The 22,049-nt window shown below is 36.5% G+C and overlaps 1 protein-coding gene across 2 annotated transcripts; it reads right to left on the bottom strand.

Annotated features, from left to right (window-relative positions):
- Positions 1-1,585: 1,585 nt before the first annotated feature.
- Positions 1,586-13,297, bottom strand: LOC128021636 (uncharacterized). 2 transcript variants are annotated; one of them, XM_052608943.1, is made up of 13 exons: positions 11,725-13,297; positions 11,438-11,567; positions 11,037-11,114; positions 10,332-10,721; positions 9,794-9,892; positions 9,376-9,608; positions 9,077-9,255; positions 8,824-8,917; positions 8,608-8,717; positions 8,221-8,346; positions 7,973-8,087; positions 4,238-4,329; positions 3,810-3,856 (listed from the first exon to the last, which is right to left on the bottom strand). In XM_052608943.1, exons 1-12 carry the CDS (start codon positions 11,821-11,823, stop codon positions 4,321-4,323), a joined length of 1,662 nt encoding a protein of 553 aa, XP_052464903.1. In that variant the 5' UTR covers positions 11,824-13,297; the 3' UTR covers positions 3,810-3,856; positions 4,238-4,320. The 2 variants fall into 2 exon arrangements, with proteins under 2 accessions (XP_052464904.1, XP_052464903.1); XM_052608944.1 differs by lacking the exons at positions 8,608-8,717; positions 8,824-8,917; positions 9,077-9,255; ... (4 more) ...; positions 11,438-11,567; positions 11,725-13,297 and adding exons at positions 1,586-2,321; positions 2,637-2,813; positions 3,200-3,370; positions 3,468-3,569 and having other exon boundaries at positions 3,739-3,856; positions 8,221-8,235.
- Between the last annotated feature and the right edge of the window lie 8,752 nt (positions 13,298-22,049).

A 22,049-nucleotide genomic window follows, 5' to 3' on the forward strand; every position in this document is an offset into this window, starting at 1 on the left:
GTGCATACAGCTTTTTACGACCCTATTCACAGCCCAACTTTGCAAACAGGAAAAACTACAAATATGATACTAATTAGTATCAAGTGGGATGGCGTGGCTAGAGGGAATTGTAGTTTAAAAATAAATGACTCAATTTACTGAAATTGAAATTTGTAAATAATGATGTAAAAGTTTAGTGATGGATTAAAGGGGATGGGAATCACATTTGTGTAATAAAATTGTAAATACCTTACTGTTAAATAGGTGAAATTCAAGTTTGACCATTTTTGACAGCTCCCCTCTTGATGACTCTATCCATATGAGTACAGTCATACAGCTGAGGTCAAGAACTATTCATAACAGTTGGTTTCATGTATGCTGTTTTTAGCTATTTACAACCTTCAGACTGACATATTTTACTCTTCATGTCGAGCCCTTTTCAACAATATATTTGGTATAGTCCTAAGAAAAAGTTTAAATTTTAACTTCTCATGGACACAGCCTTGGCTCAGGCTTAGTTTCAGTGAGGACTTTGCAGCCCCGACCTCAACTTTTATATATTTTTTTAGAAATGTAGTATTATACCGTGCTGGTCATATAATTAGAATATCATCAAAAAGTTGATGGCTTCAAAAAGTCAAACTTGTATATTATATTCATTCATTACACACAGACTGATATATTTCAATTGTTTATTTATTTTAATTTTGATGATTATATCATTTTCTCATAAAATTAGAATATTACTTAAGTTATAATCATCAAAATTAAAATAAATGAATAAAATGCTTTCTGAATGGAATTAGTGAAATAAATAAACTTTTTGATGATATTCTAATTATATGACCAGCACCTGTATGTATGTACTGCAGCCAAGCAACAAACAGACTATTTGAGTGTTTTGGCACAGTCATAAACTTATGCGCATCAGCATTAGTCTAAAAGGAGCAATTAGGTGTCCAAATAGTACTTTCAAATGATGGCAATGGTGGATTATGTTTTCAGATAATTTACTTTTAATTTTTTTACTTTTAAAGTAAAAGTGCTAATAATTAGCTGGACAAATACTCTGTTACAAGTAAAAGTCAAAATAATGTTACTTAAGTAAAGGATTAGGGTTAGAGTAGAGTCAGAGTTAAACCTCAACCTTAATCAAGAACCCATAGCCTAAAAGTAACACCTTCACACTGCTTGTTTCGTCAGTCTAAACCTAAAAATGTTTAATATATATATATATATATATATATATTAAATAATCAAAATTAAAAGATAATCTTCGCATTTGTGAAGCTGGAACCATTAAATGTTTTTACATGACATGACTTAAACAATTATCTAAATAGCTGGCAATTAAAGTTCTGTCGATTAACTAATGTACTAGCTATACTTTTATAAACTGTTGAGTACCTTAATTTATATTCTTCATATTGTTTGTGTGGAAAACTTTGTGAAGTAAATAGTAACTAAAGCAGTTTTCTGAATAGAAAATACAGAAGTAAAAATACCAGTATTTTGTACCTAATTACAGTACTTTTGTAAATGTACTTATTCACGACCAGGTCCACCACTGAAGGATTTAACTGGCATATTAAGACACAACAGACAATTCCATTAAATGGGTTTATTAAAGTTGTGCATATGCAAGACATTTCTTTATACAGTTTTACAGGATGTAAGTGAAAAATGTTTGGATTTGTCTGTCTGTATTTACATGTAGATATAGAAAACATAAAGTATGCTATAACTACAAATAACTACAAAATAATATGGGTACATGCATATGCATATTGCAAACAAATATAAATCCAAATATATTATGGAAATAAAAAAAAGCATTAGTATTATACTTGTTACAATTACACACAGACTGCCATTGAATCTTCATTACATTTTTCCATGCAAATATGACAATTAATTATTTAAAGCAGCAATAAGCAGTTTTGGTCTGAAACCAGCAAACTCAAATGTTAGAAGAGATAAATAAAACAATGTTTTTCTATTTTTTTTTCCTTTTATAAAAATACAGACTCTACACAAACTTTCCTGTAGATACTTTGGTACAGCTATTTAAAAACAAAGGCAAGATTTTTTTGTACAAATCTCCAGTTCCTCTGTGTTGTTTGGCAGCAGTCTTTAGGTGTCTTCCTCAGATTCAGGGCTGGTGAACCCATTGTCATCCCACTCCTCAATGTCCTCCTGTATGGAAAGAAAATCACATTCCATAGTGGCTATACTGCTGTATGCTTTAACAGCCTGTTGGTGTTGACTTCTAAGTGAGTGACCCCTCCGACTGAGGACACTGTTGAGCCCATGTGTAGCGTCCTCTGTCAGGTCACTGAAACCTGTAGAGGAATTGTGGAAAAAAATAGAAAGAGAAATATGAGACATAAAACAATACATGACATTTGTAACTATTTTTGCTTTTTACAATGCTGAATTTGCAACTCCAACATTATTTTTTAGTCATTATATTTACAACTTTAACATTGTGCACACTGGTGCCAAATAGCTGGTCAGCTTAGTGTCTGATCACAACTCAATGTATAGAGCTCCCTGGAGATATATATCTATATCTTTATTATCTTTATATCTTTATTTATATATCTATTTATTATAAATTAATTCATGACACTAAAATCTAAAGATGCTGTACATACTGCTGGTTTTGATGCGCTCCAAAGTCTGTCCTCTAAGTGACTTGACTTCTTGCACTTGCTTCAGAAGGTACTTGATGTGCTGAGACATCTCCTTTACCAGGATACTCTGCTCCTCCTCCAAGCGTTTCAGCAGCATTACCTGGTCGAAGATAGATCTCTTCAACCTGAACGTGTTGCCTTTGGTTGGGGAAAGGAATGGAACAGTGGACAAAGGAATGTTTATTATTATATTAAGTATAACAGAATTATGTTATTTCTGAAAAATCTTTTTAGTGACAGCATTGGTTCTGTAGAATATAAACAATTAAAACAATATGAATAAAAGTAACAATAATATAATTTGGATGGAGAGCTTGTGAAATTGTGATGGTCAAGCATTTGCATTTACTACAGCAGAATAACATGGTGTTGATGTCACCATTCAAATGTTTATGCTCCATGATAAATATTTCCATATTTTCGTATTCATGATATTTTTTATTTCAATGTATCATCTCATTCCTGTGTTGTTGCATGACAAGTAACAAAAAGGACAATGGTAAACTAGCAATTCATACATATACCATCTTTGTGTCTCTCCCATGGTAGGATGTATCCCTCTGTCAGACTGCAAGCTAATTCCTCGTCAATCGGATCTCCTTCCACTACGGTGTTGTATTGCAAGACCTTTTCGCGAAGCTTCTTCTTCAACTCTGTCATTTTCTTTTTCTTTCTTTGTCTTGCCTGGTTGCTATCTGAAAATCGAAACGAAAAGAAAACTGTGCCATAATCCCAGAATATTATTGTTTTTTGAAGTGTTATTAACTTAAATAACTTGATTTGACAACAAACCATGTAAACGATACAGATCTTTCTTCTTGCGCAAAAGGGTTACAGTGATGTTCTCAATGTCAGCCCTTAGCTCTTCAGTACAACCTGGAGTGTAGACTCTCTCTAAATAGGTGAAACAAAACAGTTGAACAAGAGACAATTAGTGACATTTTCAAAATATAGCCACCTTTTATTATTTGTATAAGGTACAGTCATTAACAGGTGTGTGTGTGTGTGTGTGTGTGTGTGTGCATATATACACACACTCTATATACATAGTGTACTGTTTTACCTGTAACCGCCCATTGTCTGACATCACACACCCACTGCTGTATTGTATCCTGATCAAGGTTGTGCTCCTTCTTGATTTTGCTAAGGCTGGCAGCTTCCAGTTTTGCCCTCTCTGTGATCTTTTAAAAAGAAAAAAAAGTCAGAAAAAAAGCTCTACGCACCACTACAATGCAAAAAACCACAAATTTTACTTGAGCTTTTGGTACAAGACATTCATCAGAACAGGTGTTACATTAAATAACACATTAAATATCTGTGTATACTACCAAGCAGACTTGTAAATAGGAGAAAAATGTCATTAAAACAGTGAGGTTACAATCTTAGAAGGTAACTGACCAATCCTAAACACTACCCTCCCCTCAGTTACAAGATTATTATCCAAATAGTCACATATTTATTTGATTAAACAATTAATCAACAAATAGTTTCAGATCTAGCTGTAGATGGTGCACTGAGAGAAACGGGCAGTGCTTAGGATCTCAATTATAATTTACCCTTACTTTGACATATCTGTGGGCTAACACTTGATGAAGGTTGTCCCTCTTTCTTCTGTTCCAACCCATGGCCTGTCGCGTTAGCATGTTCACTCTTCCTAATGAAAACAATGCACCCACAAGCCAAAAAGTATGATTTCACAACCAAAAGACAAAAAGAGAAACCCAACAGACATGCCTAAACCCTATCACTAAAAGTTAGTTGAACGGGTAATTACCTTACATTTACATGTACATTTAATCATTTAGCAGACGCTTTTATCCAAAGCGACTTACAAATGAGAACAATAGAAGCAGTCAGGTCAACAAGAGAACAACAACAGTATACAAGTGCCATGACAAGTCTCAGTTAGTCTAGTATAGAACGCATAGCCAGGATTATTATTATTATTATTATTATTATTTTTTTTTTTTTAATTAAATGAACAAAGACAAGAAAAGGAAAAGTACTGGTGTTAGTAGGTTAAGTGCAGGCGAAAAAGATGAGTCTTTAGACGTTTCTGGAAAATTAGTAAAGACTCAGCTGTACGAATTGGGATTGGGAGGTCATTCCACCAGCTGGGCACAGTCCAGGAAAAGGTCCGTGAGAGTGATTTTGAATTTCTTTGGGATGGCACCACAAGGCGTTGTTCACTTGCAGAGCGCAAACTTCTGGAGGGCACATAGGATTTAACCAGTGAGTTTAGGTAAGTTGGTGCCATGCCAGTGGTCGTCTTGTAGGCAAGCATCAGTACCTTGAATTTGATGCGAGCGGCTACTGGTAGCCAGTGTAACCTGATGAGGAGAGGAGTAACATGAGCTTTTTTTGGCTCATTGAAGACAACCCTCGCTGCTGCATTCTGGATCATTTGCAGAGGCTTGACAGTACATGCAGCAAGGCCCGCCAGGAGAGCATTACAATAGTCCAGTCTGGAGAGAACAAGAGCTTGGACAAGATGTTGGGTGGCTTGCTCTGACAGGAAGGGTCTAATCTTCCTAATGTTGTATAAGGCAAACCTGCAGGACCGGGTCGTTGTAGCAATGTGGTCAGTGAAGCTTAATTGATGATCCATCACAACACCTAGGTTTCTGGCTGTCTTTGAAGGAGTTATGGTTGACGAGCCCAGCTGTATAGAGAAGTTGTGATGAATCAATGGGTTAGCTGGAATCACCAGGAGTTCAGTGTTTGTAAGGTTAAGCTGAAGGTGATGGTCATTCATCCAGCTAGAAATGTCACTCAGACAGGCTGAAATGCGAGCAGCTACCGTCGGGTCATCTGGCTGGAATGAGAAGTAGAGTTGGGTGTCATCAGCATAGCAGTGATAAGAAAAGCCATGCTTCTGAATGACAGATCCTAAAGATGTCATGTAGATGGAGAAGAGAAGTGGTCCAAGTACTGAGCCTTGAGGAACCCCAGTAGCAAGGTGGTGTGACTTTGAAACATCACCCCTCCAAGACACACTGAAGGATCTGTCAGAGAGGTAGGACTTAACCCACAGGAGAGCAGTTCCAGAGATGCCCATCTTTCTGAGGGTGGACAGGAGAATCTGGTGATTAACAGTGTCAAAAGCAGCAGACAGGTCCAGCAAGATGAGTACCGAGGATTTTGAAGCTGCTCTTGCTAGTCGCAGGGCTTCAGTAACCGAGAGCAGAGCAGTCTCAGTTGAGTGGCCACTTTTGAAGCCAGATTGGTTGCTGTCCAGGAGGTTGTTCTGTCCAAGGAACATAGAAAGCTGGTTGAACACAGCTCGCTCAAGTGTCTTTGCAATGAATGGAAGAAGGGATACCGGTCTGTAGTTTTCAAGAAGCGCTGGATTTAGAGATGGTTTCTTGAGCAGTGGGATTACCCGAGCCTGCTTGAATGCTAAGGGAAATGTTCCAGAGTGAAGAGAGGAGTTGATAATGTGAGTAAGTGAAGGTATGACTGAAGTAGAGATCGCTTGAAGGAGGTGAGTGGGGATCGGATCAAGTGGACAAGTAGTAGGATGATTGGACAGGAGAATTTTGGAGACGTCCATCTCTGAGAGTGGGGAGAAGGAGGATAAAGAGTGTGCATCCGTCATTGTGAAGTTGTCCTCGGTCTGCGGTGTGGAGAATTGGTCACTGATGGATCTTGTCTTATTTGTGAAGAAAGCTGCAAAGTCGTCCGCTGTAAGAGTCGATGGAGGAGGCGGAGGCGGCGGATTAAGAAGAGAAGAGAAAGTCTTGAAGAGTGTCCGAGCATCACTGCAGCTGTTAATTTTGTTGTGGTAGTAGGATGTTTTAGCTGTGAAGACATTTGCAGAGAAGGAAGAGAGGAGAGATTGATACACACTGAGGTCCGTAGAGTTTTTTGATTTCTGCCATTTCCTCTCTGCAGCCCTTAGTTTAGAGCGATGTTCACGGAGAACCTCGGACAGCCAGGGGGCAGATGGGGCAGTGCGTGCTGGTCTAGACAACAGTGGGCAAAAGTTGTCCAAGCAAGATGTTAAAGTGGAGCAAAGAGTGTCCGTAGCACTGTTCGTGTCCAGAGCAGAAAACTGAGAGAGTGGTGGAAGAGAGGATGAAACCACAGCAGATAGGCGAGATGGAGAGAGTGAGCGTAGGTTCCGTCGAAAGGTGACCCGCGTTGGAGTGTGTGCCACTTCAGGAGTAAGTGCTAGGTTAGCAGTAATGAGGAAGTGATCAGAGGTGTGCAGTGGAGCAACTGAAGAGGTGTCCACAGAGCAACAGCGTGTGTAGATGAGGTCCAGTTGGTTGCCCGATTTGTGAGTTGCTGTAGTAGACACTAGCTTGAGATCAAATGAGGTGAGCAGAGTTTTGAAGTCAGCAGCCTGGGGTTTATCTAGGTGGATGTTGAAGTCACCAAGCAGTACCAGAGGAGTACCATCTTCAGGAAAGTTTGATAGCAGCACATCCAACTCCTCCAAGAAGTTTCCCAGTTGACCTGGGGGACGATAAATGACCACAAAGTGGATTTTAACAGGGTGGGTTACAGTAATGGCATGTGATTCAAATGAACCAGTACCTGTAGGTGATGGCTGAAGATCAAATTTCCATTCTTTGGATATAAGGAGACCCGTACCTCCACCCCTCCCAGTGGTGCGAGGAGTGTGGGAACAAGTGAAATTAGTGGAGAGGGCTGCAGGGGTGGCAGTATCTTCAGGTTTGATCCAAGTCTCTGTCAGTGCCATGAGGTTGAGACCAGAATGAGTAGCAATAGAAGAAATGAAGTCTGCTTTGTTAACTGCAGACTGGCAGTTCCAGAGACCAACTGGAATAGAGAGTGTAGTAGTAGAGGTCAGAGGGACATGGCGTAAGTTTGTCAGACAGGCCTTCCTGCGACATACATAGCGTGCTCTCCGAGTGTTAGTAGTGATAGTAGAGATCTGACAGCACATAGTGACTACAAGTGTAAGATATATTTGAGAGGCTATACAAAAAGTAAAGAAAGAGAAAAGCAATACTCAAGTGCCCTGTCGGTGTCCTTGCTCGGTGAAGTTTTTATATAACATCATCCAATCAGGCATAACATGCACAAATGTAAAAATAATCCTTTGCATTGAAGATTGCTTGAATGTTATATCTACATTAATGCATACAATTATCTCTAAAACATCTCATGACACAATCTTTTTATTTTGCGGAGGAAAACAAAATCCATGTCCTACAAAAGCAGCTGAAAAGCAGTTGGTGAAAGATAACACACAGCATCCTTTATTATCCGACCCATTATTATTTCCCTATAGCTACAGCCATACCAGACAAAGTTACTGCATGTACCTCGCATTTTGCTGTATGGGCTTTGGCATGCATGACGCTCAGAAATGGCCTCATTTCTGTCAATGGCAGAAGCTCTGGTAAACCCTCTGCTACTTTGTTAAGGTAGGGCCAGTACCTAAAAAGCAGGAGCAGCATTATGTGAGTGTAACAAAGATCCATTTTTAATTGAAATCTAAAATCACTGTAAAGCTGAGAAACAAGACAATTTAATCATGGAGTTTGATTTGCAATATGACAATGTGGATTACCTGCATGTAACATCCATACAGAAGAAGGTAACATTTGCCTTCTTTGACATCTCTCTTTGAAGAAACATTGGGTAAGCAAATATTTCTCCACGGTAATGGTTCAGTCCTCGTAAGAGAAACCCATGTCTGATAAATCAGAAGAAAATCTAGTGGTTAGACTCCCTCCTAAACTTTCGTCTCTCATAAACTTAAGAATCGCGTTTGATTTTCTGCGTTTTTCAGTAGCATTCACTTTGACTGGTGTTTTGACAATTCAGAGCCACAGAATTATGAATATGAAAAAACGCATGTGAAAATTTTGGACTTGGTGTGCAAGGACCTTAAAACTTGGATTACCATTAAAACTCAAATATCAGACTCAAAAATCATACACAAGCTCATACATACCTGCAAACTGCAACTTGAATGCCCTCCTCGTCTATCTGAGCACCAGACTTTTTTGACATCTCTCTGCCAGCGGTGAACTTGGCAGTACCGCACACAGCACTTTCATTTGCCTATAAAGTCAGTTTATAACACATTTTAAGATACATAAAAACACAAAATATCTGTATAAACAAGTATTATAAAAAATATTTAAAAAAATAAATCAAATGTTCGTACACTTCTCATGTTGCCTCTGACGAGGTCAACAAAGGTAGCAACTTCCTCGTCCTTGGCCAAGAACAAGCCCTCGTATATGGGTGGCTCCTCAGTCCTGTCCATGATAAGATAAAATGCGTCAGTAATAAAAATCAAAAGTACAACATTTACTATTTGTTAAAATGTAAGTTATGATCACTCAAAGACAACCCGCAGAGCTACTATTTGTGTAAGACAAGTCTAAAATAAACTTCTGAAAAATACCTATACCTACCCTTTTGACTTGCTGAAGCGGTAATGTTTTCGGTTCCCATCAGAGCAGACAGCCAACATGTCTGGATAACATGCTGGACACTCAAAATGATGGACCTGGCACATATCCTCTTCTTTGTATTGACAGAAGGTAAACTCAAAAAAGCTTCGCTGAAATGTATCAGCACAGATACTACCTGTCTGTATATTAAGAAATGATCGGGTTAGGATTTTTTGAATTAATGCCCACAATTAAATATTAGGTATAAAGTAATATAATTTTGTTTGTTATACGTTTCAGTGATATTCAGGCAGATTTACCCTTCCAGCTTGAACAGATCTGTGCTCCAACATTTTCAGGAAGGCCTGCCTGGACATGGCTGGTGCCGTCACCTTCATATGTTCAAACGAGGTGAAGACATCAAACTTGTACAGGGTCTGGCAGCTGGTGCTAGCTGGCCAGTACCGATAAATGAGCAGGTCTTTCAACTCGGGAGTCCACTCTGCAGAGCATGATGAACAGGATTTCCGAGGCAAGCAGACATCGTATCGTCCTGTGAACAAGTAAATATGCTGTAGTAAAGACTAAAATAATTTCAGTAATCAAACTGCAACAGATTGCCTTCTATACAGAGATACAAATTTATGATATATTAGCTATTTGACATGGCATTTGGGCAACGCTTTGCTAGTTCTAGTACAATAAGGCACAAAAAAGAGGGCTTTCAGAACAACATACCATTGATGGTGACCACAGAAATATGCTTCCCTGGAGTGATTGTGAAGTCATGTGTGCATTCACAAATTGACCTTGGTGCAGGAACAGGCAGCTGACATACTGCAAAACAGAAAGAAGTTATGAAGGCCATATTTACAGCTTTTCCTCAGTCCCTTAGATGCATTTCTCAAAACGCTAAGCTCATTTTCAAAACAGTGCTTTAAAACACAACCATTAATCAAAACTGTCCACACCACTATACCAACTGTAATTGTCACTATGTAAATGCTTAGACACATTTATTAAGATGCAATTGACTTAGCTGGTCAAAGATATGCTGGTCAGAACTGTCAAAACCAATCATACTTTTGTTATTCAGCTACTAAATTTCACACTTGCACTTTTTGAGAATAATCTTAGAATGAGATTAGCATTTTAGAAAAAAATGTCTAAGCCATTTAGAAACACTGTTAAATATAAACGTGCCAATCTACAAAAACATTTGGGGAATTACACTATAAGTATGAGACAATTTGATATAATAATAATTTTAACATACTTTGTTCACAAAACTGAGGCTGGCCATTTTCATTCAGCACCACAGCAGTTGTAGGGGGAATGGGCTCAAGAAATCCATAGAACACAGCCTCTCTGTCATGGAAGATATTTCTCTTGTGGGCCTCCATGTCACAGGTAGCACAGAGGTACTCCATGTCCAGTGGTACACAGTCCAGGCACCTAATCACAGCTTCTACAGCACAGCATCTGTGACAATTTTGGACGGATACTCTCTCGGCTGAGAGCTTTGCATCAAAAAGCATAGGCCTAGCAGTTTTCATTCTCACATCTGTGAGAAGCTGCCTTTGTTCCCAAGCAGAAACCATTCTGTCTGTTCCCTCCGTAACCTGGTCTGCAGTTATAGTGTACCTTAACTCTTGGAGTCTTGTTTCTAAAAAAACAAAAATATACATTCACTTGTCCTTAAAAGGTCTGTACTCATGATTATGATCACACACGAGTATATATCACAAGTATATATCAGGGAACACATGTTAGGTAAAAACTGTTAGCCTGAATGCACTGTAAGTCACTCTGGATAAAAGCGTCTGCTAAATGCATAAATTTAATTAAATTTAATATATCAGTTATACTGTGAGTCTGTAATGGAACTGACCAAACATAATGCTTGATTATAATTAAATAAATGGTGGGAATTGGAAAAACTGTAGTGGACTGTTACTACTGTACCACTCAGTATCCTCACCAAGACTTGCCAACTCTTGATCTTCTATCTGAAGGCCTTCCTCATGCACTGGATCCCTTCTTCTGGATTGAGAAGCAGCTGCAGAGACAGTCATTTTACTTCAATATAATCATAACTGATCAATATAACATGAAACCAATTCATTTCAAAATGAAAATATTGGAGTGGAGGCAGGGGAACTAAGCAAAAGGTATTAAAACACAACACAAGTAAGGATTATCAGTCACATGCTCTTCAAATATCTTATACTTTAGTGAGAAAAATTTTCACAAACATTGCTACACCATTTTTTCAAAGTAGTATTTGACTCTCATTTTATAATACGTGTAACCACCAAAACACTATTTAATGAATTATCTTTATTCTTAGATACAGTAATCGTGTTTTAGTAAAGAACAAACCTGATGCAGGGCAGTGTGTTTCCCGATGTTTTTCACACCTGCCTGTGACCAGTGGATTAGTGAGGGATCTCTTCCTGCTTTTTCTCATTTTTCTTTGGGGAAAGGCAGGGTTTTTCTTGGCCATGGCAGCCTATATATTTGCAGAGCACTTATACCAGCAGCACTTATAATTGTGCATTATTCAGTAGTTGCATAAAAGGGTCTTACTAACCCTTTTCATCACTATAAACAGCAATAGCAATTAGTATTTTCAGACTTAGGTATTTGCTTCTCATGACAAGCCTTACCCTGGCATCATGGAGATAAGCATCACTAATCAATGCTGCCATGTGGATCCTGGCATCATTGGGATCATCAAAGACCCTGACGTCAGAATTTAGGGACATCACATACAAATAGAAACAATACACAAAAAAAAAAAAAAAAACAAGATGAAGAAATAGAGAAAGAGAGTGATCGAAAGAGACAAGTGAGAAAGAGAGAGAGAGAGAGAGAGAGAGAGTGGCTCTTAAAAGTGCCGTTGTTTTGATTTGTGTGCGTGTGTGTATATATGTGTGTGTTGGTGAAGGCAAAAAGTGTTGCAATAAAGATTATTAGAATAGCCTTTGTAGTAAATGAGCATTTCTTAATTGTTAGGACAGAGTAAATATAAATATTAATCAATCACAACCACTACGCACAAATATCATATCAAAATACAAATCAATCCTTACCGTACAAATGTCAGATTTGTACCACAGTCACTTGACACAAGCAAGTACATACACAAATCTATTTTTATTTAGGCCTACAAATAATGGAAACAGTGGTCTTTTTCTGTCCTGTTGCGTAAAATGCTTCTCAGAATATCCACTGCTCTGTCTTCTCAATGTCACACATAACTAAAGTAACAATTACCCTCAATTATGTCATGATGATTTCAGTGTCTTCTGAAATGGCAAAGTCTTACAAAAGTATGGCACCATAGAGTTACAGGTTATTCTATCTATATCTCTCTATTTAATTGTGCATTGATTATATCAGGTATATGACATTAAGTCGCACTGAGCAGTCAAATCCTCTGGAAAGACTCCAGGTCCACTTTTTTATTCCAGTCCATCCCTGATTCTGGTAATTCCCCTTAGTTACACTTCTGACATTTACTTCGCACTTTGAATAAAACATTAACCACTGCAACAACTCGTTGTTAATTGTTGTCTTCACAACACATGGACAAATACATGAGTTTAAACTGATTTTGGTAGCAGTGGTTAGCAGTGCCACAATCCAGCTGTGCCGGGAACAGCTGTCATTTGGCTGGATAGCGGCGGGTAGCCGTGTAAATGAGAATGCAACAGTAACAAATTCAACCTAATCTCCAGGGTTGACTACAACTAAAGAAATAACAGCAAAGGCCGCGGTAACCACTGAAAGTTTTCTGATTCGTAAGAATAATTATTAATAATATTCGATGCTATGACAGAAAATTCATTTGAAAATCATAAATTATCGTAAAGGGTTTAATAACGTAAAGGGAACAATCTATTTAACACTGCCTCGGGCAATTCTTTAAAACTACTCCATCTATAAATCGATAGTTAAATAACAAATAATTTACTGTTATTTAGACAACAAAAATAGCAACAAATTCAATATAATAAATTATAAAAGGAGGACGTTTCCTAAACTAGAAAACAACATTTACCGCCGCCCACTGTGTGACGTTGTTGAACCCGGGAATCCGTGTGTCCACCACGACAAATTAGCTTCATTGACTTTGTATGTGTGTTGTTTCCGTGGTCCCGACACGTAATTTCAACACATTCCGTGCCACCACCACGTATATCGGGATTAAGGGCTCGTGTTCATTTCACGCATTTCTTTGAGATCAGGTTGCGTAATTCCTTTGAAACTAACCACTGCGCATGCGCAAAGCAAGCAGGACGGCACCGTGGGAAATAGTTAGACCTACTACAACAAATAAAGACAAATTGAGAAAACGTAAATTTGATCCATTATTTCGTTTTGGTTTCCTTGTTTATTATATTTCCCGTTTCGAGCTGAAAGCAATGAAACAAACGTCAGTTTTTAATATTTGGTTCATACAGAAAAACAGAAAAACAAAATATTGATTCGTTATTTCGTTTTTGGTTTGCCAGATTAAATGGAATAATTGAATGATCGGATGATACACGGACCCGTAAATTTTTCTTTATTTGTTGTTGTAGGTCTAACTATTTCCCACGGTGCCGTCCTGCTTGCTTTGCGCATGCGCAGTGGATAGTTTCAAAGGAATTACGCTTACTTCCGCGTATTCCTCGCGGGGATAAAGAACACGTTTTTTTATTTTTTTTTACGATCACAGGCATAGTTACAGTATGTCCAATAACAATACAACACGCTATAATAGATTATATTGGTTAATATAATATAATAAACCAATCAGAGATGGTTTAAATGTCCTTTGAAATCACGCTAACCACTTGTTTTGGTATGTTTGGCGTTTTAAGCGATCATTAATTAAAACATTTATATTAGCAGATTATTTTATTAATAATGAGATCAATAAAAGCAATCAAAACTATATATATATATAGCTTTGATTAAAAGATTTGATCCACTTCAAACGTTGACTACTTTATATATATATATATACACACACACACACACAGAGAGAGAGAGAGAGAGAGAAAACAAGTAGTTAGAATATAAATATTTAGAATATATAAAGACAGTGTTTTTTTTAATCTTAAGTAGCCTAGATAGAAAACGAACAGAGAGCAAGTAGAGGGTCAAGTGTTTTCTTTATTTAAATGCAAAAATGTAAACAAATATGTACAGAATTATGTGAAGTTACATATTTACATTATTTTTACAGTTACATTGTGTGACATATAAGTAGTAGTTTTCAGATGTGACTGGGTGGGGGGTATTTTCTTGACGTCATCAAACCAGAGTCACAGTAAGCGTAGACTTAAGTATCATTCCTGAATCCTGATATGAATATCTTTGAAAGACCTATTATTATAGACAGTTCAGTGACAAATTATTAAACACAGACACTTGAATTTATTCCTGAAAGAATCTGAATCTTGGACGAATAGATTGAATAAAAGGCTTCTTTATTAACACAGTGTCTTACCGACACCTAGTGGCGATATTACTTTCAGAAGTATCACAAAGTAGGCCTATCATTTCATTTTGTCATTACATATTTCTGCAGAGATGTATAAAGTACTAGAGACCCATACTTGAGTAAAAGTACAAGTGCTCTATCAAAAAAGTGACTTGAGTAGAAGTAGAAGTGCTCTTTAAGCACCACACTTAAGTAGAAGTACTAAAGTATTCAACATTTTTTGTACTTAAGTATTGCAAGTAGTCTATTTTAAAATTTACTACTCAAGTACTGAAAGTAAAAGTAGAAGTATTGTGATATGTAGCTATTAAAGAAAGTAGTCAAAAGTTTGAACATATTGTTTTTACTATTTCAAATGATTAACCTAGAGGACAATCATAATTCCTTTGACTGTAACTTCTTGTAAACAAAAAACGGTTACTAGGGTTAGTTAGCCCAATTTGCAAAATTATGTCATTAATAACTTACCCGGCCTCATGTTGTTTCAAACCCTTAAGACATCAGAGGGTCATTTAGAATTTTTTGAAGCATCGAAAATACATTTTGGTCCAAAAATAGCAAAAACTATGACTTTATTCAGCATTGTCTTCTCTTACATGTCTGTTTTAAGACAAAGCAGTTTGTGATATCTGGTTCGCGAACGAATCATTCGATGTAACCGGATCTTTTTTTGAAACAGTTCACCAAATCGAACTGAATCGTTTTAAACGGTTCGCGTCTCCAATACGGATTAATCCACAGATGAACTTGTTTAATGTGTCTGACACTCCCCCTGAGTTAAAACAAACCAATAACCCGGAGTAAATCATTGACTCAAACAGTACTCTGACTGAACTGCTGTGAAGAGAGAACTGAAGATGAACACCGAGCCGAGCCAGATAATGATTCGTTCACGAGTCAAGAACCGTTTCTGTCAGACGCGTCCGATTCGTGAACCGAGGAGCTGATGATACGGCGCATGTGTGATTTAGCGTGAAGCAAACCGACACACAGAGCGTCTGAAACGAACTGATTCTTTTGGTGATTGATTCTGAACTAATTCTGTGTTAATGTTATTAGCCCAGGTGCAGTCAACGGCAATGACGCCATTGCGTCGAGCGCAAAAGAATCGGTGAACGGTTTTCTTCAACTGGTTTATTGAATCGAACTGCCAGAAAGAACTAACGTTACTGGTCATCCGAGAACCGATGCAACCGGTTCTTGACTCGTGAACGAGTCATTATCTGGCTCGGCTCGGTGTTCATTTCTCTCTTCACAGCAGTTCAGTCAACACGCGCAGTCTTCTTAATCGCTTGATTCGCTCAGTGATGTGCCAGCTTCATCTAACCTGCCATCTACAGTTCTGGCAGTGGTTTGTAATGGAATGATTCGTAACATTTTTATAATTGTAACGAGTAACGATGGAGCACATGAAAAAAATATCGGAGTAAAAGTATTAAACTCAGCGAAAATATGTACCGAAGTAAAAGTGGAAGTAGGAGAAAAAAAATAATACTCCAGTAAAGTACAGATACCGCCTTTTAGTACTTAAGTACAGTAGCGAAGTAGTTCTACTTCGTTACTATACATCTCTGTATTTCTGTGTTAAAAATGTTGTATTAAACATTAATCTCATTTCATTATACAGTTGTAATTGCTATGTAAAGGCATGTCTGATCAGCATTAAACTGTAAACAGGCCTAATACATCTAAAATCAACTTCAGACGCAGCTATCTCTGAAGGCTTAATTAATACTAATTTAATTATTACATGTATTCCAATTTAACATTATCATTATCATTAAGAATTTAACATTAAGGATGAGATAAATACAAACCCGATTCTCAAAAAGTTGGGACGCTGTACAAATTGTGAGTAAAAAAGGAATGGAATAATTTACAAATCTGATAAATTTATATTCTATTCACAGTAGAATATAGATAATATATGTTGAAAGTGAGACATTTTGAAATGTCATGCCCAATATTGACTCATTTTGGTTTCGTGAGAGCTACACATTCCAAAAAGGTTGGGACAGGTAGCAATAAGAGGCCGGAAAAGTTAAATGGACCAATTTGCAACTTATTAGGTCAATTGGCAACATGATTGGGTATAAAAAGAGCCTCTCAGTGTCTCTCAGAAGTCAAGATGGGCAGAGGATCACCAATTCCCCCAATGCTGCGGTGAAAAATAGTGGAGTAATATCAGAAAAGAGTTTCCCAGAGAAAAATTGCAAAGAGTTTGAAGTTATCATCATCTACAGTGCATAATATCATCCAAAGATTCGGAGAATCTGGAATCATTTCTGTGTATAAGGGTCAAGGCCAGAAAACCACACTGGATGCCCGTGATCTTCAGCTCTTAGACAACACTGCATCACATACAGGAATGATACTGTAATGGAAATCACAACATGGGCTCAGGAATACTTCCAGAAAACATTGTCGGTGAACACAATCCATGGTGCCATTCGCCATTGCCAGCTAAAACTCTATAGGTCAAAAAAGAAGCCATATCTAAACATGATCCAGAAGCGCAGGTGTTTTCTCTGGGCCAAGGCTCATTTAAAATGGACTTTGGCAAAGTGGAAAACTGTTCTGTGGTCAGACGAATCAAAATTTGAAGTTCTTTTTGGAAAACTGAGATGCCATGTCATCCGGACTAAAGAGGACAAGGACAACCCAAGTTGTTATCAGCGCTCAGTTCAGAAGCCTGCATCTCTGATGGTATGGGGTTGCATGAATGCATCTAGCATGGGCAGCTTACACATCTGGAAAGGCACCATCAATGTGAAAGGTATATCCAAGTTCTAGAACAACATATCCAGATGTCGTCTCTTTCAGGGAAGACCTTGCATTTTCCAACATGACAATGCCAGACCACATACTGCATCATTTACAACATCATGGCTGTGTAGAAGAAGGATCCGGGTACTGAAATGGCCAGACTGCAGTCCAGATCTTTAAAGAGGAAGATGTGACAAAGAAGACCTAAGACAGTTGAGCAACTAGAAGCCTGTATTAGACAAGAATGGGACAACATTCCTGTTCCTAAACTTGACCAACTTGTCTCCTCAGTCCCCAGACGTTTGTAGACTGTTATAAAAAGAAGAGGGGATGCCACACAGTGGTAAACATGGCCTTGTCCCAACTTTTTTTGAGATGTGTTGATGCCACGAAATTTAAAATCAACTTATTTTTCCCTTAAATTGATACCTTTTCTCAGTTTAAACATTTGATATGTCATCTATGTTGTATTCTGTTTTTATTCACAATGTCACAATTTTTTTTGGAATCGGGTTTTATATTTAGGCCTAATACGACATTCTGTTTAAATGGTTAATAAAAATTATTTGTGATAGAATATGACACTGATAGAATAATTTCTAGTGAGTGCAGGTTTGAAGTAAATTAATTTCATTTTTCAGATTTCAAAATTAAATAAAAAAAGATGTGGATGAAACCCTGATTTTATGCTGATTCTTCACAAAAACGTCAGTCTTCTTTAGGATATTCATTTATTTTATGTGAGAATTAAGAATAAAAAAAATCTGCTGGCAGAATTTGGAAGATAACAAATCATTAAAGCACAAAGATCTGCATTTATCTTAAAGTAATTAGTTATTTTCCTACATAGCTGCTAAATATAATTTTTCACTTGCTGCCTTTCCAACCTAAGGAAATAGGCAGCAGAATTCTGCTCACTTGTTGCCAATTCAGATGAGATCTGATAAAGCCATGGATTTACAGTAGGCCTACTAAGTGTATAGTTACTTCAACCCTGATACTACATCAATAATTTGATAACTGAAGAACGGCACACAGCAGTAGATAAGCTGATGCTAGTTTAGACATAACACAAGGAATACATTAATTTGTTTTATTTGTACAGATTGCAATGTAACTGTAAAATAATGTAAATATATAACTTCGTAGTTCTGTGCATACAGTATTTGTTTACATGTGCACTAGAACTGTTTGTAAGTGTGTGTTGCTACTAGAACTTACATTTCAAAGTACATCTGTGCAATAAAGGTGTTCTATTCTATAAATTCAGTATAATAAAAGGGTGTAATATATTTAACTGATACAGTAATTGTCAGGTAAAATACTATTACAAACATCATTACAGTATGTCAACCAATACCTTTTTAATTACATTGTTACCTTTAAATTGTTTACATTTTTATATTGCAAAGCTAAATATATATTACATGCAGTACATGCATCTTCAAGAAACATCTAAAAACGCATCTCTTTCATCTTTGACCCTCGAACTCTAGCACTGTATATTCTAATTACATTTTATCTAATTTTTATTTATTTATTCTAACTGCTAGTTTTTCATCCAACACTAGCTTTCTGTATTCTTTTTCAATTCTTTCTATTTGTTTTTTTTTTGTATTGTATGTGTGTATGTAGATAGATAGATAGATAGAGAGATAGATAGTATTTAATAATTAATGATCTACTTAAAATGCCCCACATACCAAAACAAGTGCAAAGCAAGCAGGACGGCACCGTGGGAAATAGTTAGACCTACAACAACAAATAAAGAAAAATTGAGAAAACGTAAATTTGATCCATTATTTCGTTTTGGTTTCCTTGTTTATTATATTTCGCGTTTGGAGCTGAAAGCAATGAAACAAACGTCAGTTTTTCATATTTGGTTTATACAGAAAAACAGAAAAACTAAATATTGATTCGTTATTTCGTTTTTGGTTTGCCAGATTAAATGGAATAATTGAATGATCGGATGATACACGGACCACCCTCCTCCATGTCCTGCAAAGCGCTCAGTCTCCGCAGAAATGATTGGATATGGGTCCGTGTACGTTTTGATAGTTTGTTTTCCAATTTGAAATGAAATAAGCAGAAATGAGAAAACGAAAAACGAGATTTCGGCTTGATTTTTCGTTTTTTAGTTAAGAGGCATAAAACGAATAAATGACTTCAAAATTCGTTTTCCACATGTGGGCGGTCCTGAGACGCCCCCTTCCGCCGATTGGTCAAGCAAGTCTGAGCATGTCACGTCATCAGTTGTCGCTCAGGTCTGCTCAACAAAATAATAGTCCTCTAACGTTACTATGGCTACCGATTCTTAAACTGTGCAGGGCAGGTCCTGTTGGGCTTTCTTCTGTGCAACTTTACGCATTTCACAGAAATGTTTACATCAGAAATATTAAATATTAGACTGCCACCAGCCCGTTTTATTTAGCTTTGCGGAGTTAAATCTGTGTGGTGAAGCTGCGCTAGACAGCGCAGAGCGGGAGAGGATCACTGACCAGTGTTCGGTCAGCAGTCAGAACTTGGTACCGATGATGGGGGAAATACATTTTTACTGAAAATGTTAAAGACGTCTATTCCTGATATCAACAATTTAGTTGTTACTAGTTGAAATGTTAATTCTTGATATCAAAAATGTAATTGTTACTAGTGACACTGTTAATTTCTGATATCTGAAAATGTATTTCTGATATCAACAATTGGGAGGGTAATTTCTGATATCTAAAATGGCATTCTTACTAGTAACAATTACATTCATGATATCAGAAATAAACATTGTCACTAGTGACAATTAAATTGTTGATATCAAGAATTAAATTGTTGATATCAAGAATTAAATTGTTGATATCAAGAAAAGACGTCTTTACTAGTAACCATGTGATTACTGATATCAAAAATAAAGGTCTTTACTAGTAAGAATTGTATTTCTGATATGTGAAATCAGAATTTCAACTAGTAAGAAAGCAATTCTTGATATCAACAATTAAATTTGAATGGCAGCCTATGGTGACATTTAACTAGTGAAAATACAATTCCTGATATCAAGAATTAACATTGTTACTAGTTGAAATTGAATTGTTGATATCAAAAATAGCAATTGTTACTAGTAGAAATCTAATTCCTGATATCAAAAATTAACATTGTTACTAGTGGAAATGTAATTGTTGATATCAAAAATTCTAATTGTTACTAGTGGAAATGTAATTGTTGATATCAAGAATTAACATTGTTACTAGTAAAAATTGAATTGTTGATATCAAGAATACATATCCTGCGAATGAATAAAAGTTAATTTGGCTTGCCATAGACCGCGCCTAATTTACTAGCTCTGCTGTCAGAGTCTTTAATGTATGAAAATGAAAGTAAATCACTCACTGCTCTTGATTGAATTACTTTGTAGTTTTAACAAGAATTTATCCAAAGTCAATCCAAAAATCAGATAGAATAGATTATATTGTTTTACTAGTGACTAAAGAAAAAAAAAGATTATTAGGGACCTAGCATGTTTTGCTTAAGTGTTTCTTTCTTTAATATGCAACCTTTTCACACCACAGACTGAAACAAATTAAGCATTGCATCCGACATTATCAAGATGAATTTGTTGATCTGACACAGTTTAACCCCGAGTTATTGTCATATTTTATTACCAATTTCTAAACTACAGCAAATAAACTGTGATATTGTAAGAAACGTTGAAGGTGTCTGAATACATTTTGGTTTGATTGTGTATTTTATTTTACAGTGAAGACTATGCAGTGCTATTTTAAATGAACAAAAACAAACTTAAAAAAATTGTAAACTTTGTGTAAATAGCACAAATAAAGAAATAGAATGAACATACAATACAAATATAATATAGGTGGTTGTCTATTTCAATAATACTGTACTTCATCTTGAAAGAATGTCATATGCATGCATATCATTCATGATGAATGCATATCTTTTTCAGAGAGCATGTATATTTTACATTGAGAGCAGGCCTTATGTTTATTTTATAAATACCATTCCATAACAGACTGATGGAAACATTTAGTCAAGTCAACTAAGTTGACTTTGTTCTACTAAAAAAAAACTAGACTAAGACTAAAAGACTTAAGACTAGACTAAGACTAAAACTCTTATGATATTTAGTCGACTAAAACTAGACTAAGACTAAAACATTTCAGATGACTAAAATGTGACTAAAACTAAATGGTGTGTTATTCAAAAGACTAAGACTAAGACTAAATCCGAATTTGCTGTCAAAATTAACACTGTTTGTAACAGACTGTAAAGACACAATCTTGCAGTGTTTATTGTGATGCATGAAGTGATATGATTAAAAATTATGAGTAGTTTTCCTCTCCAAGATATTGTATTAATATAAAAATCTAGATCAAGTTAACATAGCTTAAGATAACATAACATTGATTAAATTTTTTCTTTTAAAACAATTTCTTGGAGACCAAAATTACTCAAAATCTTATTTTTTATTGTTTCGCAGACCATAAAAACTACTGCAAGTTTGGGTCTTTGGCATCATAGTGTTTCTTTGAGTTCCCTCTAAGGTCTCAAGTGGTTTGAATTCTAAATCTGTTGCAACTTCTGGCATTTTTAAAAAATGTTTTTAGGGGGAAAAATTACATTTGTGGATCCACTTTGTAACAGACAGTAAAGACACAATCTTGCAGTGTTTATTGTGATGTGTGAAGTGATATGAGTAAAAGTGTTGAGTAGTTTTCCTCTCCAAGA

The sequence above is a fragment of the Carassius gibelio genome, chromosome A10 (assembly GCF_023724105.1).
Source record: "Carassius gibelio isolate Cgi1373 ecotype wild population from Czech Republic chromosome A10, carGib1.2-hapl.c, whole genome shotgun sequence".
Classification (NCBI taxonomy): Eukaryota; Metazoa; Chordata; class Actinopteri; order Cypriniformes; family Cyprinidae; genus Carassius; species Carassius gibelio.

Excerpts from the sequence above, each read along its gene's own strand:
- LOC128021636 (XM_052608943.1), bottom strand. The coding sequence starts at position 11,823 with ATGTCCCTAAATTCTGACGTCAGGGTCTTTGATGATCCCAATGATGCC. Across the intron at positions 11,115-11,437 it reads AACACACTGCCCTGCATCAG|CTGCTTCTCAATCCAGAAGA; the intron begins GTTTGTTCTTTA and ends CTGTCTCTGCAG. Across the intron at positions 8,918-9,076 it reads CGCTTCAGCAAGTCAAAAGG|GACTGAGGAGCCACCCATAT; the intron begins GTAGGTATAGGT and ends TATCATGGACAG.